General features: G+C 55.6%; 1 protein-coding gene across 1 annotated transcript; it reads right to left on the bottom strand.

The window, feature by feature from the left end:
- Positions 1 to 3035: 3035 nt before the first annotated feature.
- ccnq (cyclin Q) lies at positions 3036 to 15701 on the bottom strand. Its single transcript, XM_041179601.1, has 5 exons — positions 15472 to 15701; positions 14254 to 14437; positions 8395 to 8527; positions 4851 to 5078; positions 3036 to 3373 (listed from the first exon to the last, which is right to left on the bottom strand). The coding sequence occupies exons 1-5, from the start codon at positions 15581 to 15583 to the stop codon at positions 3287 to 3289; spliced, it is 744 nt and encodes a 247-aa protein (XP_041035535.1). The 5' UTR covers positions 15584 to 15701; the 3' UTR covers positions 3036 to 3286.
- Positions 15702 to 26571: the final 10870 nt, after the last annotated feature.

Raw genomic sequence — 26571 nt, 5'->3', positions numbered from 1 at the left:
GGACTGTCCAAACTGGTGTTCGGTCGGGGGTATGCGTTGTTGTAGATAAAAAAATACAGTTCTGTTTCCCACTCCTGCTTTGCGGTAAGGATTGTTGTGAGAGTCCTGGCTGGAAGAATCGAAGGTGGGGTTGCAATTCGCGGGAAGGTTTGAAACAGGAGCAGGAGGAGGCCCTTCGAACCTGTTTTCCCCAATCGTGGCTGATCCGATTGTGACTTCAACCCCACTTTCCGCCTCTCATAACCCTCGACCCCCCTCGTCGATCAGAAATCTGCCTCACTCGGCCTTGAATATATTCAGTGACCTGGTCCCCACTGCTCTCAGGGGGAGGGGGGGGGAGAGAATTCCACAGACTGACCACCCTCTGAGAGAAGAAATTCCTCCTCATCTCCGTCTTCAATGGGAGACCCCTCACTCTGAAACTGTGCCCCCCCTCCCTCCCCTAATTCTAGGTTCCTCCCCCACGAGGGGGGGAAACATCCCCTCAGCATCCACGCTGTCAAACCCCCTCCCCTCAGAATCTGACATGTTTCAATAAGATCACCTCTCATTCTTCTAAACTCCAATGGGTAGAGGCCCAACCTGCTCAACCTTTCCCCATCAGACAAACCCCCTTCGTCCCAGGAATCAGCCGAGTGAACCTTCTCTGAAAGGCTTCCAATGCGAGTCTGTCCCGACTTAAGTAAGGAGACCAGAACTGTCCACAGTGTCCCAAGAGCTCCCTCAGCATTGACCCTCCGACAGTGCAGCACTCTCTCAGCACTGATCCTCCCACAGTGCGGTGCTCCCTCAGTGCTGACCCTCCCACAGTGCGGAGCTCCCTCAGCACTGACCCTCCGACAGTGCGGTGCTCCCTCAGCACTGACCCTCCGACAGTGCGGCGCTCCCTCAGCACTGACCCTCCGACAGTGCGGCGCTCCTTCAGCACTGACCCTCTGACAGTGCGGCACTCCCTCAGCACTGACCCTCCGACAGTGCGGCGCTCCTTCAGCACTGACCCTCCGACAGTGCGGCGCTCCCTCAGCACTGACCCTCCGACAGTGCGGCGCTCCCTCAGCACTGACCCTCCGACAGTGCGGCACTCCCTCAGCACTGACCCTCCAACAGTAAGGCTCGGGTGGGTGACTCCCAGAAAACTGTCCAATTGGCTATTTAACTGAATTAACCTCCCCTCCCCTCTAACCCTGAAATCTGTGCCCTCATGGGGAAATGCTCTGGAAGTATCCCATGGGCGATCATATAGTCAATATTTTCTAACCATCGCGAGGTTATGGTAACCATACTGAGCTGTCCACACCAGAGGGAAGTGGATGAAATGCTACCAGCTCCTGGTGGCTCAGTGCCCTGGGTAAATGTAGGGGATTGCTGGGGGATGATCGGGGGGGGGGGCGGAGGAGGAGAGGGATGTTGCGGGTTAGGTGGGGACAGAGAAAAATTGGATAGTGCCCTCCTACAGGTATTATCAGCCACGTGGTGCAGTGTCAGTCTCTGTGTCCTTGGTTACAGGCACATGACTCAAGGTGAGAGATTGAGGTGTTGAGGTGGAGGGCAGAGTGGGGGAGGGGGAGTATTTTTTTTTATCATTTTGCAGGAGGTGGGCATCGCCGGCTGGGCCAGCATTTGTTGCCCCTCCCTAATTGCCCCCTTGAGAATTCGGCGGTGAGATGCCTACTTGAATCACTGCAGTCCCTGTGTAGTGTAGGTACACCCACCGTGCTGTTCGGGAGGGAGTTCCAGGATTTTGTCCCGTGTGGTGTAGGTACACCCACCGTGCTGTTAGGGAGGGAGTTCCAGGATTTTGTCCCGTGTGGTGTAGGTACACCCACCGTGCTGTTAGGGAGGGAGTTCCAGGATTTTGACCTAGCGACAGTGAAGGAACGGCCGATATATTTCCAAGTCGGGATGGTGAGGGGTTCGGAGGGGAACTTGCAGGTGGTGGTGTTCCCCATGTGTCTGCTGCCCTTGTCCTTCTAGGTGGTAGAGGTGGTGGGTTTGGGTGGCGCTGTCGAAGGAGCCTTGGCGAGTTGCTGCAGTGCATCTTGTAGATGGTACACACACTGCTGCCCCTGTGCGTCGGTGGTGGAGGGAGTGAATGTTTGTGGATGGGGTGCTGATCAAGCGGGGCTGCTTTGTCCTGGACGGTGTCGAGCTTCTTGAGTGTTGTGGGAGCTGCACTCATCCAGGCAAGTGGGGAGTGTCCCATCACACTCCTGACTTGTGCCTTGTAGATGGTGGACAGGCTTTGGGGAGTCAGGAGGTGAGTTACTCTCCGCAGGATTCCCAGCCTCTGACCGGTTCTGCCAGTCTCGCCCTGGGCGCGGAGTCAGAGGCTGGGCCAGGCACGGCCGTGACGCTGAACGTAGCGGAATAGCAAGGTCAACCTCCGAAGATAGTGAAACGAGGAGACTGTTTAATTGTTCAACAGGTAAAACAGCAGAACTGCTGATACCCCGCGATCCCCGGAGAGGCGGAAGGGGGGAGGGGGTGGCCTTTCCATAGCTTCTCAGTCGCCACCCCACCACGCCCCCCAACTCGCCTCCCGCTCCCTCGAGTCTGTTCTCTGGTCAGGGCTCAATCCTCCCCTCTGCCCCCCAGTGGAGTTCGCCTCCTGAGAGTTGTAGCTCCCGCTGGAGCATCGAGGTGTGAGTGCGGTGGTGGTGGCGGGGGGTGGGGGGGGGTGGTGTTGGGGGGGTGAGGAGGGGATGGGGGGAATGGGGAGAGGAGGGGTTGCAAGGGTGGGGAGAGGGTCATGCTGTCGAGCTCGGATCTCGGGGTGGACAGGGTTGGTTTGGGGAGTGGGGGGAGTGCGGGGAGGCCTGTGCTCCAGGGAGTGACGGGGTGGTGGAGAGGTTGGGGGGGGGCGGCGGTTGGGGGGGGGGGGGGGGGTACGGAATGGGGAGAAGAGGGGTTGCGAGGGCAGGGAGAGGGTCATGCTGTCGAGCTCGGAGCTCGGGGTTGGTTTGGGGAGTGGGGGGAGTGCTGGGAGCCACGTGCTCCAGGGAGTGACGGGGTGGTGGAGGGGTTGGGGGGCAGCGGTGGGGGGCGGGGGGGGGTACGAAATGGGGAGCGGAGGGGTTGCGAGGGCAGGGAGAGGGTCATGCTGTCGAGCTCGGAGCTCGGGGTGGACGGGGTTGGTTTGGGGAGTGGGGGGAGTGCGGGGAGGCACGTGCTCCAGTGAGTGACGGGGTGGTGGAGGAGGTGGGGGGGGAAGCAAAGAGGCAGGAGGGTTGGTGCCCGGCCGCGCCCCCCCACCCCACCACCCCCAGGGCTACACTGCGGGCCGGCCTCATGGTTTTGCGTCCATCTCGTAGATCTGGACCAGCTCCATGACAATGGCGTCGATGGTGTTCTTTGTTACTCCCTCGCAGAAGACCTGGAGTGAACAAAGCGAACGCCGGGTTTAGACAACGCCTCGATTAAATCTCTCCCCACCCCCCCCACCCCCCTCAATCTATCCCGCTCCGAGGAGAACGATCCTGCCTCCCCCACCCTCTCTCTGCGTGTGTCCCCCCCCACCAACATCCCTACGGGAATCTCCCCCAACCCCTACCCTCCCCCTCTAACCTCCTCGAGATATCCCCAGGTAGGGGGGACTGAGAGGGTCGATAGAGAGAGAGACCCTGATTCCCGCTTATCGGGGGGGGGGGGGTGAGTCTGGGACGAGGGGGCAGAGTCTGAAAGAGAGAGGCAGACCCTTCAGGGGTGAAATGAGGAAAGACCCCTACACACAAAGGGTGGTCGGAGTTTGGAACTCTCTCCCCACAAACGGCCATCGATGCCGGGTCAGATGGTTTTAAATCTGGGAGGTTGAGAGATTTTTGTTAACCAAAAGGGTATTAAGGGATACGGGGCGGAGGTGGGTAGATGGAGATAGGTCACAGGTCAGACATCATCTCATTGAATGCAGGACAGGTTCAGAGGGGCTGAATGGCCTCCTCCTGTTCCTGTGTAACCCACCCAAGAGGGGCTGAATGGCCTCCTCCTGTTCCTGTGTAACTCACCCCCAAAGGGGCTGAATGGCCTCCTCCTGTTCCTGTGTAACCCACCCAAAAGGGGCTCAATGGGCCTCCTCCTGTTCCTGTGCAACCCACCCAAAAGGGGCTCAATGGGCCTCCTCCTGTTCCTGTGCAACCCACCCAAAAGGGGCTGAATGGCATCCTGTTCCTGTGTAACCCACCCCAGAAGGGCTGAATGGGCCTCCTCCTGTTCCAGTGCAACAGGCTCGAAGGGGGCTGAATGGCCTCCTCCTGTTCCTGTCTAACAGGCTCAAGAGGGGCTGAATGGTCTCCTCCTGTTCCCGTGTAACCCACCCAAGAGGGGCTGAATGGCCTCCTCCTGTTCCTGTGAAACAGGCTCGAAAGGGGCTGAATAGCCTCCTCCTGATCCTGTGAAACAGGCTCAAGAGGGGCTGAATGGCCTCCTCCTGTTCCTGTGTAACAGGCTCAAAAGGGGCTGAATGGCCTCCTTTTATTGCCACATTCCATTCAGCCCAGCCCTCTGCTGGCCAGTGGAGGCATCACATTAATCCTACTCCCCACAGTCTGTCAAACTTTTCCTGTGCTCCTACTCTTTTTTTAAAAAAAACCTTTTCCGGCTGCTCCAACCTCTCCTGCTCCCTCACGTAGAATTAAATTGGGGGGTGGTTGCGGGGAGAGGCACCACGTAGCCCGCTGCTCTATCCCATGCTGCTCCTGTTCCTTCTCCATACCTGGCCTAAACAACCTCACAACGTTGTGATCGCTATTGCAGAGATGCTCTCCCCCCCCCCCCCCTCACTATATTTATGTCATTGCCCAGAACTCGATGCAGCGCTGGCTCCACGGGTTCTGAGGTCGAACCGGCCGACTCACCTGCCACCATGCTCTCTCCGCCGTGGCGTCGCCGGGCACCTCCACACCGTAGCACTGCAGCGCAAAGTAGAGCACGGCGATGGCAACGTGCTGGGGCTGGTGCCGCAGGCAGAGCGTGCCGTGGTAGCTGTCGCGCAGCACGGCCCAGGCGGTGACGGCCACCGGCGTCCGTTTCCACATGTGCCGGTTCGTCCAGTTCCTCAGCGAGATGAGGTAGTGCAGCAGGTACTGGGGGGTGGGGGGAAGAGAGCGGGAGTGCGGGGGAGAGAGCGGGAGTGCGGGGGAGAGAGCGGGAGTGCGGGGGAGAGAGCGGGAGTGCGGGGGAGAGAGCGGGAGTGCGGGGGAAAGAGCGGGAGTGCGGGGGAGAGGGCAGGAGTGCGGGGAAGAGAGCGGGAGTGCGGGGGAGAGAGCGGGAGTGCGGGAGAGAGAGCGGGAGTGCGGGAGAGAGAGCGGGAGTGCGGGAGAGAGAGCGGGAGTGCAGGAGAGAGAGAGAGCAGACAAATCAGAGAGCGGGACACCGCGGGAGGCCACTCTGCCCATCCTGCCCGCGCCAGCCCCCTGCCGGGGGGGGTGGGGGGGGGGTGGGGAGGGGGGGTGCAATCCAGTTCGTCCCACTCCACCCCCGCTAACTCCCGGCCAACATTCCCCCTTCAATCCTTCACCCAATGCCCCCCCCCACCCCTTTCATTTTGGAAAGCCCCGACCGACCCTCCCCCGCCCCCCAACTCTCCGGCGGTGCATTCCAGACCCGAACCGCTCGCCGCGCGAGAAAGTTACTCCCCGCCTCAAATCCGTGTTCCGGTCGAACCCCCGATTTTCGAACACTTCCATCAAGTTTCCTCTCGACAGTCGTCCTCCCTCCGGAGGGGAGGGGGGCGGGTGGTGGGGGGCTGGAAACGGTCCCCACCTTCTCCGGTCTCCGCAGGCTGGGGGGGTGGGGGGGGGGGGTCCTCGAACACCTCTGCCCCTGCCAAGCCCTCGGGCCCTTCCCCTTCCGAAAGCCTGGAGCTGGGCTCGGGATGCGTTGCGGGCTTCGGAGTCCTGTCACTGGGCTGTGGCTCCCGGTACCGTTTCCCGGCTGTTTCTAGCGGGGTGTGGGGGGGGGGTGCCGGGGGTGGGTGGGACTGGGGGGGGGGGAATGGGACCCGCTCCCTGCACTCCCAACCCGGCCAGTTCCCCATCCCCACCCACCCTCACCCCCGTCACAATTCTCACGGAGCTAGCAGGTAAGAGCGGCAGGTGACCCGGGATCCGCAGAGCTTTGGAAACGGACTTTTGGATGTGCAGAATTGCTGAGAACAGCAGCTCTTTTTCTTTTGTTGGAGCTTTCCGTCTCGCACTCGTTCGCGAGAAAATACCGAACGCGAAGGGAACAACAATTTACACCTGACGCGAAGAGAGGCTTTCATTTTAAAATTCGCCCGTGGGATATTTACGGCCCATCCCTGATGGCCCCGGTTCAGAGGGCAGTTAAAGGTCGATGCTGTGGGTCTGGCGGCACATGTAGGCCAGAACAGGTAAGGACAGCAGGTTTCCCTCCCTAAAGGGCATTAGAGAACCAGATGGGTTTTTAATTCCCTTTGGGTTCAAATTCGACCGTGGTGGGATTCGAACCTATGTCCCCAGGCGTATTAGCCTGGATCTCTGGAGTACTAATCCACCAACAATGCCACTACGCCACCACCTCCCCCCTGCTGATCGATTGGCAAGCGGACGCTGATTGGTAGAGGCGTTGCCATGGACAATGCACCACCGCAGATGGCGAAGGTTAAATTCAATTAGTAGATCTGGGATCGTAAAGATAGTTTCAGTCACTGTGACTGAAACCATCATCGATTAACTTAAAAAACCCCATCTGGTTCACTATTGTCCCTTCAGGGAAGGAAGACTGCTATCCTTACCCGGTCTGGCCTACATGTACCTCTAGACCCCACAGGAATGCGTCAACCCTAAAATGTCCTTCTGAACAAGGCAATTAAACATGGGCGACAAATGCTGGGCAAGCCAGAGAGGCAAATAAAAAAAAGTTATATTTGTGCCATCTCCAACAAGAGAGAATCTAACCATCGCCTCTTGACGTTCAATGGCATTACCATCACTGAATCCCCCACTATCAACATCCTGGGGGTTACCATTGACCAGAAACTGAACTGGACCCAGCCATATAAATACTGTGGCTACAAGAGCAGGTCAGAGGCTGGGAATCCTGCGGAGAGTAACTCACCTCCTGACTCCCCCAAAGCCTGTCCACCATCTACAAGGCACAAGTCAGGAGTGGGATGGGACACTCCCCACTTACCTGGATGAGTGCAGCTCCCACAACACTCAAGAAGCTCGACACCGTCCAGGACAAAGCAGCCCCGCTTGATGGGCACCCCATCCACAAACATTCACTCCCTCCACCCCCGACGCACAGGGGCAGCAGTGTGTGTACCATCTACAAGATGCACTGCAGCAACTCGCCAAGGCTCCTTCGACAGCGCCGCCCAAACCCACCACCTCTACCACCTAGAAGGACAAGGGCAGCAGACACATGGGGAACACCACCAGCTGCAAGTTCCCCTCCGAGCCCCTCACCATCCCGACCTGGAAATATATCGGCCGTTCCTTCACTGTCACTGGGTCAAAATCCTGGAACTCCCTCCCTAACAGCACGGTGGGTGTACCCACACCACACGGGGACTGCAGCGTCTCAAGAAGTCGGCTCACCCACCACCTTCTCAAGGGGGCAATTAAGGAAAATACAGACAAATGATCCCACCCCGAGCGCCCCAGTCAACGATCGTCTGCACGGCAGAGCGGTAGTAACCGGTCAGGTTACGTGGTCCAATTCACAGTGCCCTGCAACACCCCAGGTCCCCCAAAACGCACCAATTAGGAGCAGGAGGAGGCAGCTCAGCCCCTCGAGCCTGCTACCCACCCCCTCATTCAATGACATCATGTCTGCTCTGACTGTCACCTCGACTCCACATTCCCGCCCACCCCCGATAAACTTTCAAGGCACCCCCCCCAATAACCTTTCACCCCCACCTTGTTAATCAAGAATCCATCCACCTCGGCCTTAAAAATATTCAGAGGCTCTGCTCCCACCGCCTCTTGAGGGAGAGAGTTCCACAGACTCACGACCCTCGGGGAGAAATAATTTCTCCTCGTCTCCCTCTTCAATGGGTGACCCCTTATGTTTAAACAGTGACCCCCTCGTTCTAGATTCTCCCACAAGAGGAAACGTCCTCCCCACATCCACCCTGTCCAAGACCCCTCAGGGTCTTCAAGGTTTCAATCAAGTCACCTCTCACTCTTCTAAACTCCAGCGGATACAAGCCGAACCTGTCTGACCTTCCCTCATAAGACAACCCGCCCATTCCTGGTCTTAGTCTGGTCAATCTTCGCTGAACGGCTTCCAACGCACTGACAGCTTTCCAGAGCCCGGGAGGCAAACTCGCCCGAGAGGGTCGTGGAAGCGGAATGGAGCGTGAGGGTGGAGGGGAGGGAGGGAGCGGGATTGCCCACCCCAACCCACCCCCACCGCCGCAGCGCCACTCACCTTGTGGGGATGCTCGAACGACACGTGAAAGTTCAGCACCCTCAGCATCAGCAGCTCGCACTGTACCACGCTGTCGCGCAGCTCCCAAAAGCGGGTATCCAGCTCCAGGGGCTCAGTCTGCGGGTTCAGGTACCTGGAGGAGGAGCAGGGGGAGATGAGGACACCGAATGGTAACGCTCTCCCCACCACCCCCTGCTGGGTGAAACGCCGAGAGAGAGAGAGTCCAACGCTCACTGAGAACAAGCATTCAGTAGTTATAATGTCACTGTACCTGTCCTGGGAGTATTTCATCGGGAGGGTGTAGAGGGAGCTTTACTCTGTATCTAACCCCGTGACGTACCTGTCCTGGGAGTGTTTGATGGGGACAGTGTAGAGGGAGCTTTACTCTGTATCTAACCCCGTGCTGTACCTGTCCTGGGAGTGTTTGATGGGGACGGTGAAGAGGGAGATTTACTCTGTATCTAACCCCGTGCTGTACCTGTCCTGGGAGTGTTTGATGGGGACAGTGTAGAGGGAGATTTACTCTGTATCTAACCCCGTGCTGTACCTGTCCTGGGAGTGTTTGATGGGGACGGTGTAGAGGGAGATTTACTCTCTATTTAACCCCGTGCTGTACCTGTCCTGGGAGTGTTTGATGGGGACAGGTTAGAGGGAGTTTGGCTCTGTATCTAAACCCATGCTGTACCTGTCCTGGGAGTGTTTGATGGGGACAGTGTAGAGGGAGCTTTACTCTGTATCTAACCCTGTGCTGTACCTTTCCTGGGAGTGTTTGATGGGGACAGTGTAGAGGGAGCTTTACTCTGTATCTAACCCTGTGCTGTACCTTTCCTGGGAGTGTTTGATGGGGACAGTGTAGGGGGTGCTTTACTCTGTATCTAACCCCGTGCTGTACCTGTCCTGGGAGTGTTTGATGGGGACGATGTAGAGGGTGCTTTACTCTGTGTCTAACCCCGAGCTGTAACTGTCGTGGGAGTGTTTGTTGGGGACGGTGTAGAGGGAACTTTAATTTGTATCTAACACCGTGCTGTACCTGTCCTGGGAGTGTTTGATGGGGACAGTTTAGAGGGAACATTGCTCTGTATCTAACCCCGTGCTGTACCTGTCCTGGGAGTGTTTGATGGGGACAGTGTAGAGGGAGATTTAAACTGTATCGAACAGCGAGCTGTACCTGTCCTGAGAGTGTTTGATGGGGACAGTGTAGAGGAAGCTCTATTCTGTATCTAACCCCGTGCTGTACCTGTCCTAGGAGTGTTTGATGGTGACGGTGGAGAGGGAACTTTACTCTGTATCTAACCCCGTGCTGTACCTGTCCTGGGAGTGTTTGATGCGGTCAGTGTAGAAGGATCTTTACACTGTATCTAACCCCGTTCGGTACCTGTTCTAGAAGGGGTTGATGGGGACGGTGTAGAGGGAGCTTTACTCTGTATCAAAACCCGTGCTGTACCTGACCTGGGAGTGTTTGATGGGGACAGTGTAGAGGGAGATTTACTCTGTATCTAGCCCCGTGCTGTACCTGACCTGGGAGTGTTTGATGGGGACGGTGTAGAGGGAGCTTTACTCTGTATCTAACCCCTTGCTTGTACCTGTCCTGGGAGTGTTTGTGGGGACGGTGTAGAGGGAGCTTTACTCTGCATCTAACCCCTTGCTTGTACCTGTCCTGGGAGTGTTTGTGGGGACGGTGTAGAGGGAGCTTTACTCTGTATCTATCCCCGTGCTGTACCTGTCCTGGGAGTGTTTGATGCGGACATTGTAGAGGGAGATTTAAACTGTATCGAACAGCGAGCTGTACCAGTCCTGGGAGTGCTTGACGGGGACAGCGTAGAGGGAGCGTTACTCTATATCTAACCCCGTGCTGTACCTGTCCTGGGAGTGTTTGATGCGGTCAGTGTAGAAGGATCTTTACACTGTATCTAACCCCGTGCTGTACCTGACCTGGGAGTGTTTGATCGGGACAGTGTAGAGGGAGCTTTACTCTGAATCTAACCCTGTGCTGTACCTGTCCTGGGAGTGTTTGATGGGGACGGTGTAGAGAGAGCTTTACTCTGTATCTAACCCCATGCTGTACCTGTCCTGGGAGTGTTTGATGGGGACAGTGTAGAGGGAGATTTACTCTGTATCTAACCCTGTGCTGTACCTGTCCTGGGAGTGTTTGATGGGGACAGTGTAGAGGGAACTTTACTCTGTATCTAACCCCGTGCTGTACCTGTTCTGGGAGTGTTTGATGGGGACGGTGTAGAGGGAGCTTCACTCTGTATCTAACCCCGTTCGGTCTATGTCCTAGGAGGGGTGGTGGGGACGGTGTAGAGGGAACTTTACTCTGTATCTAACCCCGTGCTGTACCTGTCCTGGGAGTGTTTGATGGGGACGGTGTAGAGGGAACTTTACTCTGTATCTAACCCCGTGCTGTACCTGTCCTGGGAGTGTTTGATGGGGACGGTGTAGAGGGAACTTTACTCTGTATCTAACCCCGTGCTGTACCTGTCCTGGGAGTGTTTGATGGGGACGGTGTAGAGGGAACTTTACTCTGTATCTAACCCCGTGCTGTACCTGTCCTGGGAGTGTTTGATGGGGACGGTGTAGAGGGAACTTTACTCTGTATCTAACCCCGTGCTGTACCTGTCCTGGGAGTGTTTGATGGGGACGGTGTAGAGGGAACTTTACTCTGTATCTAACCCCGTGCTGTACCTGTCCTGGGAGTGTTTGATGGGGACGGTGTAGAGGGAACTTTAATTTGTATCTAACCCGGTGCTGTACCTGTCCTGGGAGTGTTTGATGGGGACAGTGTAGAGGGAGTTTTACTCTGTATCTATCCCCGTGCTGTACCTGTCCTGGGAGTGTTTGATGCGGACATTGTAGAGGGAGATTTAAACTGTATCGAACAGCGAGCTGTACCTGTCCTGAGAGTGTTTGATGGGGACAGTGTAGAGGGAGCTTTACTCTGTATCTAACGCCGTGCTGTACCGGTCCTGGGTGTATTTGATGGGGACGGTGTACAGGGAGCTTTATTCTTTATCTAACCCTGTGCTGTACCGGTCCTGGGAGTGTTTGATGCGGTCAGTGTAGAAGGACCTTTACACTGTATCTAACCCCATTCGGTACCTGTTCTAGAAGGGGTTGGTGGGGACGGTGTAGAGGGAGCTTTACTCTGTATCTCACCTCTTGCTGTACCTGTCCTGGGAGTGTTTGATGGGGATGTTGTAGATGTAGCTTTACTCTGTATCTAACCCCGTGCTGTACCTGTCCTGGGAGTGTTTGTTGGGGACAGTGTAGAGGGAGATTTACTCTGTATCTAACCTCGTGCTGTAACTGTCCTGGGAGTGTTTGATGGGGACGGTGTAGAGGGAACTTTAATTTGTATCTAACCCCGTGCTGTACCTGTCCTGGGAGTGTTTGATGGGGACGGTGTAGAGGGAACTTTAATTTGTATCTAACCCCGTGCTGTACCTGTCCTGGGAGTGTTTGATGGGGACGGTGTAGAGGGAACTTTAATTTGTATCTAACCCCGTGCTGTACCTGTCCTGGGAGTGTTTGATGGGGATGGTGTAGAGGGAGCTTTATCCTGTATCTAACCCCGTGCTGTACCTGTCCTGGGAGTGTTTGATGGGGACAGTGTAGAGGGAGCTTTACTCTGTATCTAAACCCTGTGCTGTACCTGTCCTGGGAGTGTTTGATGGGGACAGTGTAGAGGGAGCTTTACTCTGTATCTAACCCCGTGCTGTACCTGTCCTGGGAGTGTTTGATGGGGACGGTGTAGAGGGAGCTTTACTCTGTATCTAAACCCTTGCTGTACCTGTCCGGGGATGGTTTGATGGGGATGATGCAGAGGGAGCTTTATTCTGTATCTAACCCCGTGCTGTACCTGTCCTGGCAGATTTTGATGCGGACGGTGTAGAGGAAGCTTTACTCAGTATCAAACTCAGTGCTGGACCCGTCCTGGGAGTGTTTGATGGGGACGGTGTAGAGGGAGCTGTACTCTGTATCTAACCCCGTGCTGTACCTGTCCTGGGAGTGTTTGATGGGGACGGTGTAGAGAGAGCTTTACTCACTATCTAACCCCGTGCTGTACCTGTCCTGGGAGTGTTTGATGGGGACAGTGTAGAGGAAACTTTACTCTGTATCTAACCCCATGCTGTAACTGTCCTGGGAATGTTTGATGGGGACAGTGTAGAGGAAACTTTACTCTGTATCTAACCTCGTGCAGTACCTGTCCTGGGAGTGTTTGATGGGGACGGTGTAGAGGGAGCTTTTGCTCTGTATCTAACCCCGTGCTGTACCTGTCCTGGGAGTGTTTGATGGGGACGGTGTAGAGGGAACTTTAATTTGTATCTAACCCCGTGCTGTACCTGTCCTGGGAGTGTTTGATGGGGGACAGTGTAGAGGGAGCTTTACTCTGTATCTAACCCCGTGCTGTACCTGTCCTGGGAGTGTTTGATGGGGACGGTGTAGAGGGAACTTTAATTTGTATCTAACCCCGTGCTGTACCTGTCCTGGGAGTGTTTGATGGGGACAGTGTAGAGGGAGATTTACTCTGTATCTAACCCCGTGCTGTACCTGTCCTGGGAGTGTTTGATGGGGCGGTGTAGAGGGAGCTTTATCCTGTATCTAACCCCGTGCTGTACCTGTCCTGGGAGTGTTTGATGGGGACAGTGTAGAGGGAGCTTTACTCTGTATCTAACCCCGTGCTGTACCTGTCCTGGCAGATTTTGATGCGGACGGTGTAGAGGGAGCTTTACTCTGTATCTAACCCCGTGCTGTACCTGTCCTGGGAATGTTTGATGGGGACAGTGTAGAGGAAACTTTACTCTGTATCTAACCCCATGCTGTAACTGTCCTGGGAATGTTTGATGGGGACAGTGTAGAGGAAACTTTACTCTGTATCTAACCTCGTGCAGTACCTGTCCTGGGAGTGTTTGATGGGGATGGTGTAGAGGGAGCTTTACTCTGTATCTAACCCCGTGCTGTACCTGTCCTGGGAGTGTTTGATGGGGACGGTGTAGAGGGAGATTTACGCTGTATCGAACCCCGTGCTGTACCTGTCCTGGGAGTGTTTGATGGGGACAGTGTAGAGGAAACTTTACTCTGTATCTAACCCCGTGCTGTACCTGTCCTGGGAGTGTTTGATGGGGATGGTGTAGAGGGAGCTTTACTCTGTATCTAACCCCGTGCTGTACCTGTCCTGGGAGTGTTTGATGGAGACAGTGTAGAGGGAGCTTTACTCTGTATCTAACCCCGTGCTGTACCTGTCCTGGGAGTGTTTGATGGAGACAGTGTAGAGGGAGATTTACTCTGTATCTAACCCTGTGCTGTACCTGTCCTGGGAGTGTTTGATGGGGACGGTGTAGAGGGTGTTTTACTCTGTATCTAACCCCGTGCTGTACCTGTCCTGGGAGTGTTTGATGGGGACAGTGTAGAGGAAACTTTACTCTGTATCTAACCCCGTGCTGTACCTGTCCTGGAAGTGTTTGATGGGGACGGTGTAGAGGGAGCTTTACTCTGTATCTAACCCCGTGCTGTACCTGTCCTGGGAGTGTTTGATGCGGACGGTGTAGAGGGAGCTTTACTCTGTATCTAACCCCGTGCAGTACCTGTCCTGGGAGTGTTTGATGGGGACAGTGCAGAGGGAGCTTTACTCTGTATCTAACCCCGTGCTGTACCTGTCCTGGGAGTGTTTGATGGGTCAGTGTAGAGGGAGCTTTACTCTGCATCTAACCCCGTGCTGTACCTGTCCTGGGAGTGTTTGATGGGTCAGTGTAGAGGGAGCTTTACTCTGCATCCAACCCCGTGCTGTACCTGTCCTGGGAGTGTTTGATGGGGACAGTGTAGAGGAAGCTTTACTCTGTATCTAACCGTGTGCTGTACCTGTGACACACGTTGATTATGTCTCGGGCTCTGAGGTGTTGCTCCTCCACTTTCCCGGCGAGGTAGATCGCGGCCATGGCAACCAGGTACGGGTCGTAATTCTGAATGGCAGTTTCTTCGAAAAACTTGTGGTAAATGGTACAGGCCGAAGCCATTGGCACCGAGTGCATCCCCAGCTTCACTCCTGCAGAATAGGAACATTCAGTCAGAACACACCCAGCATCCTCAATGTCAGGAAATTTAAAACACAGGAACAGAAGGAGGCCATTCAGCCCCCCCTCTCGAGCCTGTTGCACAGGAACAGGAGGAGGCCATTCAGCCCCCCTCTCGAGCCTGTTGCACAGGAACAGGAGGAGGCCATTCAGCCCCCCTCTCGAGCCTGTTGCACAGGAACAGGAGGAGGCCATTCAGCCCCCCTCTCGAGCCTGTTGCACAGGAACAAGAGGAGGCCCATTCAGCCCCTCTCGACCCTGTTACACATGAACAGGAGGAGGCCCATTCTGCCCCCATCAGGGAGGAGCACAGAGATCACCAGAATGTTGCAGTAAGCTACAGAGATACTTAAGTTTGTAGGGGCTGGAGGAGGTTACAGAGATAGGGAGGGGTGTAGAGGCTGGAGGAGGTTACAGAGATAGGGAGGGGTGTAGGGGCTGGAGGAGGTTACAGAGATAAGGAGACTTGTAGGGGCTGGAGGAGGTTACAGAGATAGGGAGGGTTGTAGGGGCTGGAGGAGGTTACAGAGATAGGGAGGGGTGTAGGGGCTGGAGGAGGTTACAGAGATAGGGAGGGTTGTAGGGGCTGGAGGATGTTACAGAGATAGGGAGGGGTGTAGGGGCTGGAGGAGGTTACAGAGATAGGGAGGGTTGTAGGGGCTGGAGGAGGTTACAGAGATAGGGAGGGGTGTAGGGGCTGGAGGAGGTTACAGAGATAGGGAGGGGTGTAGGGGCTGGAGGAGGTTACAGAGATAGGGAGGGTTGTAGGGGCTGGAGGAGGTTACAGAGATAGGGAGGGTTGTAGGGGCTGGAGGATGTTACAGAGATAGGGAGGGGTGTAGGGGCTGGAGGAGGTTACAGAGATAGGGAGGGTTGTAGGGGCTGGAGGAGGTTACAGAGATAGGGAGGGGTGTAGGGGCTGGAGGAGGTTACAGAGATAGGGAGGGGTGTAGGGGCTGGAGGAGGTTACAGAGATAGGGAGGGGTGTAGGGTCCTCACCACTCACCTGACTCAATGATGAAGCGACAGACCCGGAAATGTGATCTGGCGACATGAGCGGCTGAATCTTCGCCGAATGGCTGCTTCTGCTCGTGGCATCTCCTGACGCTCATCTCCATAGCGGCATCCAGCCTCCACTGACCCTCAGACAGTGCGGCGCTCCCTCAGCACTGACCCTCCCCCGTGCGGCGCTCCCTCAGCACTGACCCTCCCCCGTGCGGCGCTCCCTCAGCACTGACCCTCCGACAGTGCGGCGCTCCCTCAGCACTGACCCTCCGACAGTGCGGCGCTCCCTCAGCACTGACCCTCCGACAGTGCGGCGCTCCCTCAGCACTGACCCTCCGACAGTGCGGCGCTCCCTCAGCACTGACCCTCCGACAGTGCGGCGCTCCCTCAGCACTGACCCTCCGACAGTGCGGCGCTCCCTCAGCACTGACCCTCCGACATTGCGGCGCTCCCTCAGCACTGACCCTCCGACAGTGCGGCGCTCCCTCAGCACTGACCCTCCGACAGTGCGGCGTTCCCTCAGCACTGACCCTCCGACAGTGCTGCACCCAGTGAACCCAGCCCCAGCTCCAGCAGGCTCAGTGTTAATGGGAAGTTAAGAGAGACCCGGGTACATCTCGGGCCAGGAGATGGTGTAGAATCTGCTCCAGTCCCTGAGCATTTACAATTGAATGAAGGGAGGTGTCCTGAACCTCCTGGGGTCTGTAACAAAGATACAATAACAGTTACTCCGGATACACACACTACAACACTGACGGCACTGCAAAGGTACACAGGATGGTATACAGAGCGGTTACAGACACATATACTCTCTGTGTGTGCTTCCTCCTAGTGTGCTGGAGGAACTGACTGCACACACAGATCGTAGCTAGCCTATGCAACAGCAACAAGGACCTGCATTCATATAGCACCTTCACTGCAGTAAAATGTTTCACCCCCCCCCACCCGCACCCCCCCAGGGCGCTTCAGAGGGGAGTGTAAAAATCAGACACAATCTGACCCCGCGCGGAGATATTAGGGACAGGGGGAACCACAGGCTGGGTCAGAGAGGTCGGGTTTTTAAGGGGAGACTTAAAGGAAGAGAGAGAGAGAGACAGAGACACAGAGAGAGAGACAGACAGAGAGAGACAGACAGAGAGAGACAGACAGACAGAGAGAGACAGAGAGAGAGACAGAGAGAGACACACAGGAAGGGAGAGAGAGAGAGACAGACAGAGAGAGACAGAGAGAGAGACACACACACAGGAAGGGAGAGAGAGAGAGACAGACAGAGAAAGAGCGAGAGGCACAGGAAGAGAGAGATACAGGAAAGGAGAGAGAGAGACAGAGAAAGAGAGACACAGGAAGGGAGGGAGAGAGAGAGGCACAGGAAGAGAGAGAGACACAGAGAGAGAGACACAGGAAGGGAGAGAGAGAGAGAGAGAGAAAGAGAGACACTGGAAGGGAGAGAGAGAGTGGCACAGGAAGAGAGAGACACAGAGAGAGACACAGAGAGAGAGACACAGGAAGGGAGAGAGAGAGACAGAGACACAGGAAGAGAGAGAGACACACAGAGAGAGACACAGAGAGAGACACAGAGAGAGACACAGGAAGGGAGAGAGCGAGAGACACAGAGAGAGAGAGACAGGAAGAGAGAGACACACACGCAGAAAGAGAGCAAGAGACACAGAGAGAGAGAGACAGAGAGACACACAGGAAGGAGAGAGAGACAGAGGGAAAGAAACAGAGAGAGACACAGGAAGAGAGAGAGAGACCATCCGACAGTGCGGCGCTCCCACAGTACTGACCCTCCAACAGTGTAGCCCTTCCACACCCACCCCAATCATACACACACACACAAACCATGCACACACTCATCCACAGTCTCCACTCGCACACACATACTGACACAAACACACACACAGACTCTATTCACAGACCCCACAGAGGCACACACACACTCTCTCCCACACACGTAAACTCACACTCACGCACGCACACACTTCTTGCATTCTGTCTCTCATTCTCTTTGTCATTCTTGTTCTCACTCTCTGTCTCTTGTTTCTCCCTTTCTGACTATCTCCCTCTCTCTCTTGCATTCTCTCTCTCTCTGTCTCTCTCTCTCTGTCTTGCATTCTCTCTCTATCACTCTCTCTCTCTCTGTCTCTCTCTCTCTCTCTCTCTGTCTTCTCTCTTTTCTCTTTCCAGTTACACATTCCTGGTGCTTAGCTAAAGGCCAGGATTGAGTTGGATGTCAGACTGATTCTTGCTGACCTTACTGAGTGCTCTGTGGGACAGCTGATCTTTCCTTGCTGACTTGTTCTCTGGCACAAGGACACCGAGCAATCGGATCAGGGAGCTGGGGAAAGGCACATTTTTCTGAGGTGTGAATGACATGCTTTAGGATTAGCTGAAGGAGTCACCCCTCCCCCAAATCTCTCACCCCCTCCCCCCAAATCTCACAGCCCTCCCCCGAATCTCACACCCCTCCCCCAAATCTCACACCCCTCCCCCCAAATCTCACACACCCTCCCCCCAAATCTCACACCCCTCCCCCAAATCTCACACCCCTCCCCCAATATCTCACAACCATTCCCCAAAACACACACCCCTCCCCCCAAATCTCACACCCCTCCCCCAAATCTCACACACCTCCCCCAAATCTCACACCCCCTCCCCCCAAATCTCACAACCCTCCCCCCAAATCTCACACCCCCTCCCCCCAAATCTCACAACCCTCCCCCCAAATCTCACACCCCTCCCCCAAATCTCTCACCCCCTCCCCCAAATATCACACTCCCTCCCCGCAAATCTCACACCCCTCCCCCAAATCTCACACCCCTTGCCCCCAAATCTCACACCCCTCCCCCAAATCTCACACCCCTCCCCCAAATCTCACAGCCATTCCCCAAATCTCACACCCATCCCTCAAATCTCACACCCCTCCCCCAAATCTCACAACCCTCCCCCCAAATCTCACACCCCTCCCCCAAATCTCACACCCCTCCCCCCAAATCTCACACCCCTCCCCCAAATCTCACACCCCTCCCCCCAAATCTCACACCCCTCCCCCAAATCTCACACCCCCTCCCCCAAATCTCTCACCCTCCCCCCAAATCTCACACCCCTCCCCCCAAATCTCACACCCCTCCCCCAAATCTCACACCCCCTCCCCCAAATCTCACACCCCTCCCCCAAATCTCACACCCCTCCCCCCAAATCTCTCACCCCTCCCCCCAAATCTCACAATCCCTCCCCCCAAATCTCACACCCCTCCCCCAAATCTCACACCCCTCCCCCCAAATCTCACACTCCCTCCCCCCAAATCTCACACCCCTCCCCCCAAATCTCACACCCCTCCCCCAAATCTCACACCCCCTCCTCCCAAATCTCTCACCCCCTCCCCCCAAATCTCACACCCCCTCCCCCCAAATCTCACACCCCTCCCCCAAATCTCACACCCCTCCCCCCAAATCTCTCACCCCTCCCCCCAAATCTCACAATCCCTCCCCCCAAATCTCACACTCCCTCCCCCCAAATCTCACACTCCCTCCCCCCAAATCTCACACCCCTCCCCCCAAATCTCACACTCCCTCCCCCCAAATCTCACACCCCTCCCCCCAAATCTCACAACCCTCCCCCCAAATCTCACACCCTTCCCCCCAAATCTCACACCCCTCCCCCAAATCTCACACCCCCTCCCCCAAATCTCACACCCCTCCCCCCAAATCTCACACTCCCTCCCCCCAAATCTCACACCCCTCCCCCCAAATCTCACAACCCTCCCCCAAATCTCACACTCCCTCCCCCCAAATCTCACACTCCCTCCCCCAAACCTCACACCCCTCCCCCCAAATCTCACACCCATCCCCCCAAATCTCACGCCCCTCCCCCAAATCTCACAACCCTCCCCCCAAATCTCACACCCCTCCCCCCAAATCTCGCACCCCTCCCCCAAATCTCACACCCTTCCCCCAAACCACACACCCTCCCCCAAATCTCACACCCCTCCCCCAAATCTCACACCCCTCCCCCAAATCTCACACCCCTCCCCCCAAATCTCACAACCCTCCCCCAAAATCTCACACAACCTCCCCCCAAATCTCACAGCCCTCCCCCCAAATCTCACACCCCCTCCCCCAAAATCTCGCACCCCCTCCCCCAAAATCTCACACCCCTCCCCCCAAATCTCACACCCCACCCCCCAAATCTCAAACCCCTCCGCCCAAATCTCAAACCCCCTCCCCCAAATCTCACACCCCTCCCCCCAAATCTCACACACCTCCCTCCAAATCTCACACCCCTCCCCCCAAATCTCAAACCCCTCCCCCCAAATCTCACACCCCTCCCCCAAATCTCACACCCCTCCCAAATATCTCACACCCCAGCCCCAAATCTCACACCCCTCCCCCAAAACTCACACCCCTCCCTCAAATCTCACACCCCTCCCTCAAATCTCACACCCCTCCCCCAAAATCTCACACCCCTCCCCCAAATCTCTCACCCCTCCCCCAAATCTCACACCCCTCCCCGCAAATCTCACACACCTCCCCCAAATCTCACACCCCTCCCCCCAAATCTCACAACCCTCCCCCAAAATCTCACACAACCTCCCCCCAAATCTCACAGCCCTCCCCCCAAATCTCACACCCCCTCCCCCAAAATCTCGCACCCCCTCCCCCAAAATCTCACACCCCTCCCCCCAAATCTCACACCCCTCCCCCCAAATCTCACACACCTCCCTCCAAATCTCACACCCCTCCCCCCAAATCTCACACCCCTCCCAAATATCTCACACCCCAGCCCCAAATCTCACACCCCTCCCTCAAATCTCACACCCCTCCCTCAAATCTCACACCCCTCCCCCAAAATCTCACACCCCTCCCCCAAATCTCTCACCCCTCCCCCAAATCTCACACCCCTCCCCGCAAATCTCACACACCTCCCCCAAATCTCACACCCCTCCCCGCAAATCTCACACCCCTCCCCCAAATCTCACACCCCTCCCCCAAAATCTCACACCCCCTCCCCCAAATCTCACACCCCTCCCCCAAATCTCACACCCCTCCCCCAAAATCTCACACCTACCCACCAAAACAAATCAGACAGTATCTGACCCCGAGTCACATGCAGAGATATTAGGGACAGGTGACCACTGGCTGGGTCAAAGAGGTCGTTTTTAAGGAGGGTCTTAAAGGAGGAGAGAGAGAGAGAGGCACAGAGAGAGAGAGAGAAGCAGGCACAGACAGAGAGAGAGAGAGAGAGGCACAGAGAGAGGGAGAGAGGCACAGAGGGAGAGAGGCACAGAGAGAGAGAGACACACACAGCGAGAGAGAGGCACAGAGAGAGAGAGTGAGGCACATAGAGAGAGAGAGGCACAAAGAGAGAGAGGCACAAAGAGAGAGAGGCACACAGAGAGAGAGTGAGAGAGGCAGAGAGAGAGACAGAGAGGCACAGAGAGAGGCACACAGAGAGAGAGAGAGAGGCACAGAGAGAGAGGCACAGAGAGAGAGAGAGAGAGAGAGACAGAGAGAGAGAGGCACAGAGAGAGAGAGAGGCACACAGAGAGAGAGGCACAGAGAGAGAGAGAGGCGCAGAGAGAGAGAGAGACAGAGAGGCACAGAGAGAGAGAGAGGCACAGAGAGAGAGAGAGGCACAGAGAGAGAGAGAGAGGCACACACAGAGAGAGAGAGAGAGGCACACAGAGAGAGAGAGATAGAGAGAGAGAGGCACAGGGAGAGAGAGAGACACACACACAGAGAGAGAGAGAGGCACACACAGAGAGAGAGAGAGACACAGAGAGAGAGAGAGGCACAGAGAGAGAGAGAAAGGCACAGAGAGAGAGAGAGGCACAGAGAGAGAGAGACACAGAGAGAGAGAGACACAGAGAGAGAGAGACACAGAGAGAGAGAGACACAAAGAGAGAGGCACACAGAGAGAGAGAGAGAGAGGCACACAGAGAGAGAGAGACACAAAGAGAGAGGCACACAGAGAGAGAGAGACACACACAAAGAGAGAGGCACACAGAGAGAGAGAGCGAGGCACAGAGAGAGAGAGGGACAGAGAGAGAGAGAGAGAGAGGCACACAGAGAGAGAGAGAGAGGCATTCAGAGAGAGAGAGAGAGGCACACAGAGAGCGAGGAACGGAGAGAGCGAGAGAGAGGCACACAGAGAGAGTGAGAGAGGCACACGGAGAGTGAGAGAGGCACACACAGAGAGAGAGGCACACACAGAGAGAGAGAGGCACACAGAGAGAGAGAAAGAGGCACAGAGAGAGACAGAGGGAGAGAGGCACAGAGAGTGAGAGAGGCACAAAGAGAGTGAGAGAGGCACAGAGAGAGAGGCACAGAGAGAGAGAGAGAGACAGAGAGAGAGAAGCACTGAGAGAGAGAGAGGAACAGAGAGAGAGAGAGAGGCACAGAGAGAGTGAGAGAGGCACAGAGAGAGAGAGGCACAGAGAGAGAGAGAGACAGAGAGACAGAGGCACACAGAGAGACAGGGGAACAGAGACAGAGAGAGAGGGACAGAGAGAGAGAGAGGGACAGAGAGAGAGAGAGGCAGACAGAGAGAGAGAGGGATAGAGAGCGAGAGAGAGGCACACAAAGAGCGAGGCACAGAGAGAGTGAGAGAGGCACAGAGAGATTGAGAGAGGCACAGAGAGAGTGAGAGAGGCACAGAGAGAGAGGGGCACAGAGAGAGAGAGAGAGAGGGACAGAGAGAGAGAGAGAGAGGGACAGAGAGAGAGAGACAGAGAGAGAGAGAGGCACAGAGAGAGAGAGAGGCACACAGAGAGAGAGAGGCACACAGAGAGAGAGAGGCACACAGAGAGAGAGAGGCACACAGAGAGAGAGAGGCACACAGAGAGAGAGACACAGAGAGAGAGAGAGGCACAGAGAGAGAGAGGCACAGAGGGAGAGAGGCACGCAGAGAGAGAGACACAGAGAGAGAGACACAGAGAGAGAGAGACACAGAGAGAGAGAGACACACACAGCGAGAGAGAGGCACAGAGAGAGAGAGTGAGGCACATAGAGAGAGAGGCACAGAGAGAGAGAGAGAGGCACACAGAGAGAGAGGCACACAGAGAGAGAGTGAGAGAGGCAGAGAGAGAGACAGAGGCACAGAGAGAGGCACACAGAGAGAGAGAGAGAGGCACAGAGAGAGAGAGAGAGAGGCACAGAGAGAGAGAGAGGCACACAGAGAGAGAGAGGCACAGAGAGAGAGAGAGGCACAGAGAGAGAGAGAGACAGAGAGGCACAGAGAGAGAGAGAGGCACAGAGAGAGAGAGAGAGGCACAGAGAGAGAGAGAGAGAGAGGCACACAGAGAGAGAGAGATAAAGAGAGAGAGGCACAGGGAGAGAGAGAGACACACACACAGAGAGAGAGAGAGGCACACACAGAGAGAGAGGCACAGAGAGAGAGAGAGAGAGGCACACAGAGAGAGAGAGAGGCACAGAGAGAGAGAGGCACAGAGAGAGAGAGTGAGGCACATAGAGAGAGAGGCACAGAGAGAGAGAGAGAGAGGCACAGAGAGAGAGAGGCACACAGAGAGAGAGTGAGAGAGGCAGAGAGAGAGACAGAGAGGCACAGAGAGGGGCACACAGAAAGAGAGAGAGAGGCACACAGAGAGAGAGAGACACAAAGAGAGAGGTACACAGAGAGAGAGAGACACACAAAGAGAGAGGCACACAGAGAGAGAGAGAGGCACACAGAGAGAGTGAGGCAAACAGAGAGAGAGAGAGAGGCACAGAGAGAGAGAGAGAGGCCCAGAGAGAGAGAGAGAGAGAGAGGCACAGAGAGAGAGAGAGAGAGGCACACAGAGAGACAGAGACAGAGAGAGAGAGAGAGGCACAGAGAGAGAGGGAGAGACTGAGAGAGAGAGGCACACAGAGAGAGAGAGGCACAGAGAGAGAGAGAGGCACAGAGAGAGAGAGAGACAGAGAGGCACAGAGAGAGAGAGAGGCACAGAGAGAGAGAGAGGCACAGAGAGAGAGAGAGAGGCACACAGAGAGAGAGAGAGAGAGGCACACACAGAGAGAGAGGCACAGAGAGAGAGAGAGGCACAGAGAGAGAGAGAAAGGCACAGAGAGAGAGAGAGGCACAGAGAGAGAGAGACACAGAGAGAGAGAGACACACACAAAGAGAGAGGCACACACAGAGAGAGAGAGAGAGACACAAAGAGAGAGGCACACAGAGAGAGAGGCACACAGAGAGAGAGACACACAAAGAGAGAGGCACACAGAGAGAGAGAGAGAGACACAAAGAGAGAGGCACAGAGAGAGAGAGGGAGGCACACAGAGAGAGCGAGGCACACAGAGAGAGAGAGCGAGGCACAGAGAGAGAGAGGGACAGAGAGAGAGAGGGACAGAGAGAGAGAGAGAGAGAGAGGCACACAGAGAGAGAGAGAGAGGCACTCAGAGAGAGAGAGAGAGGCACACAGAGAGCGAGGCATGGAGAGAGCGAGAGAGAGGCACACAGAGAGAGTGAGAGAGGCACACAGAGAGAGTGAGAGAGGCACACAGAGAGTGAGAGAGGCACACAGAGAGTGAGAGAGGCACACAGAGAGAGAGAGGCACACACAGAGAGAGAGAGGCACACACAGAGAGAGAAAGAGGCACAGAGACAGAGAGAGAGAGGCACAGAGAGTGAGAGAGGCACAAAGAGAGTGAGAGAGGCACAGAGAGAGAGAGAGAGAGAGAGACAGAGAGAGAGAAGCACAGAGAGAGAGAGAGAGGCACAGAGAGAGAGAGAGAGGCACAGAGAGAGAGAGAGAGGCACAGAGAGAGTGAGAGAGGCACAGAGAGAGAGAGGCACAGAGAGAGAGAGAGACAGAGAGACAGAGGCACACAGAGAGACAGAGGCACAGAGACAGAGAGAGAGGGACAGAGAGAGAGGCAGACAGAGAGAGAGAGGCACAGAGAGCGAGAGAGAGGCACACAAAGAGCGAGGCACAGAGAGAGTGAGAGAGGCATAGAGAGATTGAGAGAGGCACAGAGAGAGTGAGAGAGGCACAGAGAGAGTGAGAGAGGCACAGAGAGAGAGAGGCACAGAGAGAGAGAGGCACAGAAAGAGAGAGAGAGAGGGACAGAGAGAGAGAGACAGAGAGAGAGAGAGGCACAGAAAGAGAGAGAGAGGGACAGAGAGAGAGGCACAGAGAGAGAGAGAGGCACAGAGAGAGAGAGGCACAGAGAGAGAGAGAGAGAGAGAGAGAGACAGAGAGAGAGAGAGAGAGAGATGCCCAGAGAAAGAGAGACCCAGAGAGAGAGAGAGAGAGAGAGAGGCACAGAGAGAGAGGCCCAGAGAGAGAGAGACCCAGAGAGAGAGAGAGAGAGAGAGAGGCACAGAGAGAGAGAGAGACAGAGAGAGAGAGAGAGGGAGGCACAGAGAGAGAGAGAGAGAGAGGCACACAGAGAGAGAGAGAGAGGCACACAGAGAGAGAGAAAGAGGCACAGGGAGAGAGAGAGAGAGAGGCCCAGAGAGAGAGAGAGAGAGGCCCAGAGAGAGAGAGAGAGGCACAGGGAGAGAGAGAGAGAGGCACACAGGGAGAGAGAGACAGAGAGAGAGAGAGAGAGGCACAGAGAGAGAGGGAGAGACTGAGAGAGAGAGGCACAGAGAGAGAGAGAGGCACAGAGAGAGAGAGAGACAGAGAGGCACAGAGAGAGAGAGAGGCACAGAGAGAGAGAGAGGCACACAGAGAGAGAGAGATAGAGAGAGAGAGGCACAGGGAGAGAGAGAGACATACACACAGAGAGAGAGAGGCACACAGAGAGAGAGAGGCACAGAGAGAGAGAGGCACAGAGAGAGAGAGAGACATACACACAGAGAGAGAGAGGCACAGAGAGAGAGAGAGGCACAGAGAGAGAGAGAGGCACAGAGAGAGAGAGAAAGGCACAGAGAGAGAGAGAAAGGCACAGAGAGAGAGAGAGACACACACAGAGAGAGGCACAGAGAGAGAGAGAGACACACACAGAGAGAGGCACACACAGAGAGAGAGAGAGACACAAAGAGAGAGGCACACAGAGAGAGTGAGGCACACACAGAGAGAGAGAGAGGCACACAGAGAGAGAGAGACACAAAGAGAGAGGCACAGAGAGAGAGAGGGAGAGACACAAAGAGAGAGGCACACAGAGAGAGAGAGAGGCACACAGAGAGACCGAGGCACACAGAGAGAGAGAGCGAGGCACAGAGAGAGAGAGGGACAGAGAGAGAGAGAGAGAGAGAGAGAGAGGCACACAGAGTGAGAGAGAGATGCACTCAGAGAGAGAGAGAGAGAGAGGCACACAGAGAGCGAGGCACGGAGAGAGCGAGAGAGAGGCACACAGAGAGAGTGAGAGAGGCACACAGAGAGTGAGAGAGGCACACAGAGAGTGAGAGAGGCACACACAGAGAGAGAGGCACACACAGAGAGAGAGGCACACACAGAGAGAGAGAGGCACACAGAGAGAGAGAAAGAGGCACAGAGAGAGAGAGACAGAGAGAGAGAGGCACAGAGAGTGAGAGAGGCACAAAGAGAGTGAGAGAGGCACAAAGAGAGTGAGAGAGGCACAGAGAGAGAGAGAGAGACAGAGAGAGAGAGAGAGACAGAGAGAGAGAGAGAGAGGCACAGAGAGAGAGAGACGCACAGAGAGAGTGAGAGAGGCACAGAGAGAGAGAGGCACAGAGAGAGAGAGGCACAGAGAGAGAGAGAGACAGAGAGACAGAGGCACAGAGACAGAGAGAGAGGGACAGAGAGAGAGAGAGAGGCAGACAGAGAGAGAGAGGCACAGAGAGCGAGAGAGAGGCACACAAAGAGCGAGGCACAGAGAGAGTGAGAGAGGCACAGAGAGAGAGAGGCCCAGAGAGAGAGAGGCACAGAGAGAGAGAGAGAGAGGCACAGAGAGAGAGAGGCACAGAGAGAGAGAGAGAGAGAGAGACAGAGAGAGAGAGAGAGGCCCAGAGAGAGAGAGACCCAGAGAGGGAGAGAGAGAGGCACATAGAGAGAGAGAGACAGAGAGAGAGAGAGAGAGGGAGGCACAGAGAGAGAGAGAGAGAGAGAGAGGCACACAGAGAGAGAGAGAGAGAGAGGCACACAGAGAGAGAGAAAGAGGCACAGGGAGAGAGAGAGAGAGAGGCCCAGAGAGAGAGA

Source organism: Carcharodon carcharias, chromosome 35 (assembly GCF_017639515.1).
Source record: "Carcharodon carcharias isolate sCarCar2 chromosome 35, sCarCar2.pri, whole genome shotgun sequence".
Classification (NCBI taxonomy): domain Eukaryota; kingdom Metazoa; phylum Chordata; class Chondrichthyes; order Lamniformes; family Lamnidae; genus Carcharodon; species Carcharodon carcharias.
The sequence above is the reverse complement of the archived record's forward strand: the minus strand, read 5'-3'. Positions and strand labels throughout refer to the sequence as shown.